At 41.5% G+C, this 10,176-nt stretch overlaps 1 protein-coding gene across 1 annotated transcript; it reads left to right on the top strand.

The window, feature by feature from the left end:
• Positions 1-227: 227 nt before the first annotated feature.
• Positions 228-8,670, top strand: LOC131239603 (GTP cyclohydrolase 1). The gene is made up of 2 exons (XM_058237380.1): positions 228-1,229; positions 7,246-8,670. Exons 1-2 carry the CDS (start codon positions 1,016-1,018, stop codon positions 8,511-8,513), a joined length of 1,482 nt encoding a protein of 493 aa, XP_058093363.1. The 5' UTR covers positions 228-1,015; the 3' UTR covers positions 8,514-8,670.
• The last annotated feature ends 1,506 nt before the right edge of the window (positions 8,671-10,176 follow it).

Below are 10,176 nucleotides of genomic sequence, written 5' to 3'. Positions count from 1 at the left end.
TGTAGTCCTATAAAGAATAAAAATAAAGCACCGTGGATCCATAGTTTTTCCCATCCGACCAACGGCCTGGATCACTAAAAATGGGCCCCACAAATTCAAAGTGAGAGTTCGAGTATGATATTACGTACTAGAGCCGTGCATCATATCAATTCGTTGCTTGACTGGAGCACTCACCACGTATAAATATTGAAGCACCTTCCTACCCTTGGATCCGTATCTTCCGTTGAATCCCTCTCTTTCTGTCCTTCTCTCCGCCAAACCTGGGCCCACCACAGCCCTCGGTTCCTCCACCAAACCAAGGTGGGCCCCACCACCTCTCCTTTCTCCAACCTCTAGCTTGTACAGTCGCTCTCTCTCTCTCTCTCTCTCTCTCTGGAGGGGACAAGGCGTTGTAGAGTTGCGGCAGCCGCACGATAATTCGATCCTCCAAAAAGTGCTGACCCTATAATCTCAGGCCCTCCAATTACCAAAAAGAAGACAACCCACATGTGGGGCCCACCACGTACAGAGGTCCACACATTTCAAAGAGCAACGGCAGCCCTCCAATTCACTCTATCTCTCCCCTTTTGTATATAAATTCCAACCCCAAACCCTTCCCTGTCTCTCACACCGACAGTCGTGTTGCATTTCACTTCTGTTTTTTTTTTCCTTTTCTTCAACTGTTGCCTGTCTTTAACTAATCTCTGTCTTGTTTTTTCATTTGGGTGCCGTTGATATCTCAATATTCTTCAGTTTCTTCATCTGGGTGTCTTTGATTTTTCCATTTTTCTATCAATTTCAATCGGTCTTTCATCTGGGTGTTTTTGATTTCTCAATTTCAATCCGTTTTTTCATCAGGGTGTCTTTGATTTCTCAATTTCAATCGATTTTTTTTCATCTGGGGTCTTTGATTTTTTTCGTTCCTATTCGGTTTCTTAATCTCGGTGGGATTTCTCAATATATTCCTTTTTAATCTCTCTCTCTCTCTCTCTCTCTCTCTCTCTCTCTCTCTCTCTCTCTCTCTCTCTCTCTCTTAATGGGCGCCTTGGATGAGGGGCATCTCGACGAGGAGCTGGAGTATGGAGTGAAGCTAGGATTTGTAGAGCTTGGTTCGGATAATGAACTAGAAACAGCTGCTATCGAGGATGCTGTGAAGGTTCTATTGCAGGGTTTGGGGGAGGATTCCAGTAGAGAAGGTCTCAGGAAGACACCTCTGCGTGTCGCCAAGGCCCTCCGTGAAGGAACCAAAGGTAATCAAATAAATAAATAATATATATAATATAATATAATATGTGCAGGTTCATGTAATCGCATCTCTTCGATTGGATGTTTACAGTCTGTGCGATCTTTATCTTTGTCTTTTCCAGTCCAATTTATGGCGACCCTGGGTATCTCATTACCATTGTTTTTGTTTATTCAGAAAGAGTAGGAGATTAGCTGCTTGCTTTAGGTTGTGATCATTCAGCCCATGGCTATTTTAGGAGCAGAGAAAAACAACTTGCTTTAGGAGATTAGCTGCTTGCTTTTGGAATTTTTACTCTTAGGTGTCGTTTGGATGGTGGTAAATGGTTTGCGTCGTAAATGATTTACTAGTAAATCACTTAAAGGCTGTAAATGATTTACAGCCTGTCTGTTTGGCTTTAAGTTGTAAATGATTTACTAGTAAATCATTTACAGTGTTTGGATAGCCTGTAAATGGCAAATGAAATCTGCTTTATAGGCTTTCATTAACATAAATAAATAAATAAATAAAAATAGAGCCATTGCCATCTCCTCATTTACTAGTAAATGAAAACTCACCATTTTACTGGTAAATGAGAAGGGGGCTTTGCTAGTAAATCATTTACAATTAGTAAATGATTTACAAGCAAATTGGAGCATCCAAACACAAGTAGTAAATGATTTGCTAGTAAATCATTTACTACTTGCCCCATTTACCACCATCTGAATGACCCCTTAGTAGAACTTCCCAATATCACTTTAACTGTAAGAAAGTTCTCCTTCAAATCCATATAAGCGTCGTTTCATGAATTTTGGAAATTCTATCGAGAGTAGAAATCCGAAAACTCGGGAATTATTTTTCTCGCAACCCAAGCCAAATGCAGCTTCTTCATCTTTTTTTCCTTGTGGATTTAGTTTCTTGGAATATATGATTACGGTCTTAACGCTGGCTATAATCATTTAAAGGTAGCATCTTGATACGAATGTTCTGTTGAGGCTTCTGGTGTTTTTGATTTTCTGTTTGTTATTTTATCCTAACGGACAGTGTATGATTGTTGCTTCTAGAAGTAATTAGGTGATTTGTTGTCTTGAGTGGAATGAGTGTTTTGTTCTTTCTGCTTATTTTGTTACTTGGAAATGATGCTATGCTGTTTATGTTTCTGTGTTCTAACTGTTCGATTCTAAATTTCTAAAGGATAAGTGGGTGTTGATAGGTGGAGGCTTGGTTGTCTTTAGATCCATTACAATCCCAATGAATTAAATTTGCAGCTGGCATAAACAATAGGTATTGGATTTGAATCGGGAGCAGAACAGACCTGCGAAGTTGCATGTATGAGAGGCTTTGCTTGCATGCTAAGAGAACAAGAAGCCCCTTAGACTCTAAAAGTACATATTCCACATATGAATATTTTTTCTACATAAGATGGTACCTGTTTCTGAAAAGGTGTGAGTTTTAGCCTTCCTCTGCTTGCTTGCACTTTGTGTTGTTTGCAGAATGTTATAGTTGTGCTGTGGGTTAGTACTAGGTGTGACCGTGTTGGTATTCTGACTGTTGTCGATGTGAACCTCTGCCATGGCCTGTTCCAGAGACCTAGTAAATGAGGATGGATGATGTTCGGTGGGCAGCCATTCATAAGAGTTTTGCAAATCTAACATTTTAAAAGCGGACTCCAAATTCCTGGGTGAAAGGCTAAGATAATGTTGCTGATGATGAGGGTGGTTCTAACCATAGCTATGGGCATTACTTTTTTTTATGGAACTCCAAGATTTGAATGGAACCATAAGATTCAAATCATGAATTGAAAATTGTAATGAAATTCAAGTTGAGACGTGAGAATATAAGATATGAAAATTGTAATACTTTCAAATCATTGTCTTTTATGAGTGTATCTCTTGCATATGTTGGCTATATTGGGTGAGAACTGTATCCTACCGTGTATTGAGTTCTTTGGGCAGGTAGCAGAATATGACATGAGTATTCACCCTTGTCCTGGATTTCACAGTAAAATGCACACTCTAAGGACTGCGCTCAGATGAAGCTTCATGAGCAGGAGTGGATCAAATTGGCATATCAAATTTACAAGAATTAGATTATTCGAATTAAATAAGAGGTTTTCCGGAGTGATTTGCACAAGGAAAGATTGAAGAGGCAATTCATAGCACACATGCCAACATGCTACATATGTGAGAAATCTGCATAGTTCATCAAGTGGGGCCATGCCCTGGCCCAAAATAGGTCAGTCCACTCATCAGGTTGGCCATACGCATGAGAAAAATGGATGGTTAGAAAAATGATGACCAATGATATGTATTTAGTGCACTCTTTTGATGCACTTGACAAGTGGGCCTTCTTAATTTTTGGCCAGGTCATGTTCATGTTGCCCTCCGTCTGATGAATTTCTTGGATCCTGCACACTTCTCAAGCATCGCCATTTAGGAACATGTGCCCTGAACCACCTCTTAAATTTTTCCTAGTGCCAATCACTCTAGCGTTTCTCCTCTGCAAAAGCTAGAAGGAATCACAATACATGAGTTTCCAGCTCACTCTTTCATTTAGCTTTGGCTAGATTAGGATAGTTACCAGCAACTTCAATCTTAGTAGAAAAAATTGGGCATTTACTCCCCTCAATGGCTTTGATCTATCACTTCTTCTTTTCTTTTTTTCTTTTTTCTTTTCTTTTCTTTTTTTTTTTTTAATTTCTTTTTTTCTTTCTTTCTTTCTTTTTTTTCTTTCTTTTCTCTCTGTTTTTTTTTTGATGAACAGCAATTTTATCTAAAATGAGAAAAAGAGAAACAAAGCGTCAAACGAAGCCAGCAAGTCAACAGCAAATCACATCCCACATCAAAACTCAAAATAGAAAGTGGGACCCTGCCTACTCACTCTGCACCTCAAGAGTCCATCCCATTACTATTATCAACATAAGTTCTTAAGATGATCATAGGGTCTGGTGGGATCCTTCACTCCTGCTTTGCTAGTTGGTAGTCAGTAAGGGGTAGCAGTGGGCCCATAAAAATCCTACATGCGATTTATACAACCATGAACTTGGAATAAAATGCTGTCAGATAAAATTGATTAAGTTCCGGCTGGTATGTTTCGTACTTTGGGGTGGACAACATGAGAAAACATTATACATGGCTTGCATCACCTAATGTGCCTTTATATATGCTTGTATCAGTATCACCTTCTATACTCTATATGGCTCATATCATCTGATGTATTTTTATATATGCTTGCATCAGTATCACCTTCTATACTATAAATGGCTTATATCATCTGATGTAGTTTTATATATGCTTGTATCAGTATCACCTTCTATACTATATATGGCTCATATCATCTGATGTATTTTTATATATGCTTGTATTAGTATCACCTTCTATACCATATATGGCTCATATCATCTGATGTATTTTTATATATGCTTGTATCACCTAAAGTTTATACTTCTCATACATGTTATAAAGCTACAAACTAATAATATCATTTATTCACATGCTTTCTTCTTATTTTTCTAATACACTTGTTTTAGTGATAAAAGAACTTTATATTTATCAATTTTAAAAACAAACAAACAAACTGGAAGTACATGCAATTTGAATGCTAACATTTTATCTTCTGGTACATGCAAGTACTGAATGCCATTGATTCTTGGGGTGGACCTATACATGCTCCGTCAAGCACTCAATATTGTAATGTGTACTTTAAGCATCTAAATTGGGTTCGTGTAAATGGTGCATCCACCCACCTCAGCTGTATGACATTTCGCAAACGTTATAATATGAAAGCAATTAGGCCACCGGCCCACCGCCATCCTCTCAAACTAGGGCTGCAACTTGGGTTTAGGTAAACCTGAGCTTGGGTCAAGTTGGGTTGGGTTGTCAAGGTCATCGCGTTGGGTTCACCAGGTTGAGCAAATATGCGTCGGATTAGATTTGGTTGGTAATAATCACATGTATTTGGGCCGGGTTATATCAGGTTGAATATAGAGGAATTCGAGTTGGGCACCTCAGATTGGTGTTCATGTTCGGTCGGATTGTGGGTTGGGTCCTCTTGAGGTCGGTTCAGGCTCGGATTCACCCCAAATCCAACCTGACCGAATTGCACCGCTATCTCTAACATGACATAGATACCACATGACGGGTGCACGAGCTTTCCGTATTCAGGAAGTGGGGAAATATGGAGTGGACTAATTTATGGATCATTTGTTTGTTTCTTGATTTCCTTGACAATTGTATCCATGCTGAAGAGACATCCCATGAATCAAGTATCAATAGTCTGGACTTAATTGCCTAGATTGCCGTTCAATTGTACCCATTTGATTAGTTTCTCTTTTCAGAAATGCTTTACATTTTTGCCGTCATTTAGGGCCCGTTTGGATAGAATGCAAATTGGGGAATGCAACCAATCCGAATCTTCAAGGCGTTTGCACCTGTTTGGAAAGCAGTGAATGCTATAGAAAAGTGTTTGCATTTGCTTTCCCCTCCTCTACAAGAGAGTACAACCTTTCTTTTCAAAAATTCAAATGGAGGGAAAAGAGTTCTCCTCTGATGTAACATTTTAAATGGAAAATTTGGGTGAAAAATAGTTTCCTTGTTAGATTGCAATCCAAACAGTTGCAAATGCAAAGGAAAAGCATTTTCCAAGACTAATCTTTAGCAAAACAAACAGGTGCGAAGGATTTGCTTCCCCTAGCGCTGCTGTCAGTATACCTCCCGCTTTCATCATGGTTTTGCTTTCCCTTACATTCCCCTAGTTTACTTTCAATCGAAACAGGCCCTTAATTCATTTCATCATTTATTTATGAAACATACACTTGAAATTTATATAGATCCTTGCCATGTTTCATGTCTATCTTCTCTATGCACATTTCAAAGATGCAATTTGTTTTCAAGTCCCCACATGCATGTGTTCAGACAAAGTCAATTCCCCATCTCATTCATCAGGAAGCATTTAGAGTATTCGTAGCACCCATTGTTTCCATTTAAGAATTTTTGTTGTCAGCAGAAACTATTGAGGTGCTGAGGTTTTTGCTGCCTACACGCATGCAATGGTGGTGCCCATCCACAGACCAGCATGCGTGCAGATATCTCACACATTACAAGATCTGAGCAATCCAAAATCTTGGCTGCTGGTGACCACAATGTGCAAAACAAACAGAACACTGGAAAGGGCTTGTTTTGGCTGTCCATTGGTTTCGTGGATGCCCACCTGATGAGCCCACCTGCCTTATTTTTTGTCAAAATGTGCACAGCAATACACCCTCTGGGCTTACCAACCCTCTGAAGTGCTTATTGTTGGAGGTCATACGTCTGTTTCTCCTGTTGATGGCTCTTGTAGATTTCCTAGGGGCGTGTTTGGGTGCCACTTGCAAATGAGTTCATCTCATTTTAGTTAATCGTAATCATGATTGTTGATTGTTTTTAATCTTTTCCAAAAAGAAATACCATCTCTAATGCGTAAGGGGCATGCTCAAGTGGTACGGGGCAGATGTGGGGCCCAATGATATGTTCATGGAATCCAACATGTCCATAAGATGTGTCACCTCGGTGAGCTTGCATATACCAAAACTCAGATGGGCCACAGCATATTGAGAGGAGATGCTCACCAGTGATGATCATGGAGGGCTCACCATGTTGCATATACAATCCGATCCAGATGAAGGGTCAACAAGATTCACACTATTTGAAGACTCAGGTGGGTCCCTGTGAAATTCAGGGGTGGGTGTTCGCTCCCAAGTCCCAGTTTGTTCCCTTTGTTTGTGGCCCACCTTAGTTTTGAATCGGTCTGATCTTTGGGTCGTAGGAGTTTTCTGAGGTGATGCATCTGATAGACGGGTGGGATGGTGTGAATACATCACATGGGCCCACATCATCCTGGTACCACCGAAACTGAGGTGGTAGCAGTACCATTGAAGCAGCCCAATACAAAACCATTCCCTGCATCCTACAACTGATGTAATCTCTTCATATAACCAGTCTGAATTACAACTCGAGAGTCTAATTCTTGCCCAAATTGATTTTAACACAAGTTAGTTTGTGTTTCAGGTTACAGACAGGAGGTCAACGATATCGTCCGTGGTGCATTGTTTCCAGAAGCTGGCTTGGATGGTGCGGTCGGCCATGCAGGTGGGGCCGGTGGGCTCGTGGTGGTTCGAGACATAGACCTCTTCTCATACTGCGAATCTTGCTTGCTTCCATTCAAGGTCCAATGCCATGTTGGTTACGTCCCGTCCGGGCAACGAGTTGTGGGCCTAAGCAAGCTTTCAAGGGTGGCAGATGTATTTGCCAAGAGGCTACAAGAGCCTCAAAGACTCGCGGATGAAGTGTGTGCGGCTTTGCACGACAGCATCAAGCCAGCTGGTGTCGCTGTGACCCTAAGATGTTGGCACATCCAGTTCCCATTGGCAGAAAGGAGCAGTACGAACCTGAGCCACCCGACAAAAAGGGACATGCAAGGATGGGCCCAGGTTTCCGTATTTTCCCGTTCTGGAGTTTTTGAACATGAAAACAGTGATTCTTGGGGCGACTTCTCAGCTCTTCTCAAGTTCAGAGGTGTAAACATGGAGCTGGACCCGACACAATCATCTGTCAGCCAATGTTGGTGCCCATCTAGGCATCAGGAGGTGCCGACGTGCAACGGGCATTCCGTGAGGAACCAATCGAACGGTAGGATTTCTGCCAAACAAGGATCAGCCCATCCTGCCATGATCACTGCAGTAGCTTCGATACTCCACTCGTTGGGTGAAGACCCTTCAAGGAAAGAGCTCGTGGGCACCCCTCATCGCTTCGTGCAGTGGCTGATGAACTTCAAGAGATCCAACATGGAGATGAAGCTGAACGGCTTCAGTTTCTGCCGAATGGCCCCACAAAATCTCAATCTGCATAACAGAACAGGTCATGTTGGCTGTGATCGAAATGCAGTCCAATCGGAGCTGAACCTCCCGTTCTGGTCGCAGTGCGAGCATCACCTTCTGCCATTCCATGGTGTGGTGCATATAGGCTACTTCCATGCTGAAGAATCTGAAGTTGTTGAGCGGCCCATCTTGCAATCGATAGCACATTTCCATGGCTGCAAGCTCCAAGTGCAAGAGAGGCTCACCCGGCAGATTGCAGAAACGGTTTCTTCTATTGTGGGCGGAGATGGCGTAATGGTGGTGGTGGAAGCCAACCACATCTGCATGATCTCGAGAGGGATTGAGAAGGTGGGAAGCAGCACGGCCACGATCGCTGTATTGGGTCAGTTTTCAACGGACCCGGTGGCCAAGGCAATGTTTCTACAGACGGTTTCAAACAGCACGGCTCCTGGGGGATGAACTCAAGGGCATTCCTCTTCATTTCAGTTTTCATTCTCATATCTTATTTGAAATATTTGCCTTGGTTTTTTTTCTCCCTGGCGGGCCCCACCGGCCGTGACCAGAATAAGTTCTAATCAGGTAGCCTAACCTTGCTTGAATGGGTGGCAATCTGCAATCTGCAATCTGCATTTCATTTCTCAGTATACAACTGTGTCATCATTTCCTCAAAGATGGAGCTGAGTGAAAGGTTGGGTTTCTTTATTAGCTTATGTATTTCATTCCTTTTAAAGGGGGAAGAGATCAAATGAATCCGGAGGCGTCGGGATTCCCATACCTCATATGGTATACTGTAGTCGTAGCATTCTTTAGGCTATGGGCCACCCATCAAAGTTTGGCTGGATTAGCCATTTAATAGATGGACCTTTTAACAATGTATGTCAACCATTGCTGTTTAATTGCCTTCTAGTATTATGGTGCAACTGGGTGATTATCTCCAGACCCCGAAATGAGGGCCCATTTGGAAACACCTTCCGAAGGGGCGTTTGAGGCCTAAATACCATTTTGATACCAAACAGTAATTGATGTTTTGGTTTTGATGCACTTCACAGACCCCATCTCATCTCCTGCTTGATAAAATAGGTGCTAAAATGCCGAGATTGTTTTTTGTGCCGTCTTACCAAAAAAGTAGTCTTGAAACCCTTTTTTAGGAAGTGCATCCAAACGGGCCCTATATGTGCTTCGATCTGAATTTGGACCGTTTGGGTTTTTTTCTTCTTTTTCCCCCCTTGAAATGGGTTGGGTACTGCTCTATCAAGCCTAACTTTCAAATGTGTGGGATATAAGCTGCACAAAGAACAGTCAGGCTCAAATCTGACTCAAAACCCGACCCTTTTTTATTCTTTTAATTAGGCAATTAAACCTATCAAATGAAAGCATGTAATGGGATTCTTAACAGGAAGTCTTATGTTGGATAGGAAATTAATGATTAGGCTAAAACCCAACACAGACCCTCCTTCCCTTTTCATGTCTATGCCCAGCTTATTTTAACTTTAGACCTGACCCAAACATAAACTGTTCAATTTCTAGGGCAGAAATCTAGACCTAATAATTAAATGGGTCACCTTGCTTATTTTAATTGGACCAAGCCAGGTTTGGGTTTCAATCTGGGTCTGAAATTGAAGGTCTGGATTTTAAACTCCCATCAAACCAACCAGTTTGCACCCTTTAATTTGTATACCAGCAATTAAAGGGTTAGGATCATCCAAACAATGTGATTTTTCTCTGTGACCCATTTGCTATTTTACCTAAATGAATGGTTCCAATATCATTCATAGATATGGAGGCATTGGATCAGCTTCCTTGGTGGAAGATTGCAGTTTGTCATCACCAATGTAGTGTAATGAGAGAAATGTGTGTAATCATCTGTGCTGATAGATTTGAAAAGGCAGATTATGAACATGTACCGTGCCTGATATTCACTAAGGTCCACTTCTCAAATGTGCCATTCCTGTAAGTTTTGAATATGGACTGTTGGTCATCTTTTCCTCCATGTGTGGCCCACATGATGAGTGAACCAGCATGACCTTTGGACATGGTGACCCAACTGAAGAATGGCCTGGATCTCACACACACTTGCCATAAAACATCCCTTCAGACTCTCTCTCTCTCTATCAACAAAGGG

Source organism: Magnolia sinica, chromosome 3, assembly GCF_029962835.1.
Source record: "Magnolia sinica isolate HGM2019 chromosome 3, MsV1, whole genome shotgun sequence".
Lineage (NCBI taxonomy): Eukaryota > Viridiplantae > Streptophyta > Magnoliopsida > Magnoliales > Magnoliaceae > Magnolia > Magnolia sinica.
The sequence above is the reverse complement of the archived record's forward strand: the minus strand, read 5'-3'. Positions and strand labels throughout refer to the sequence as shown.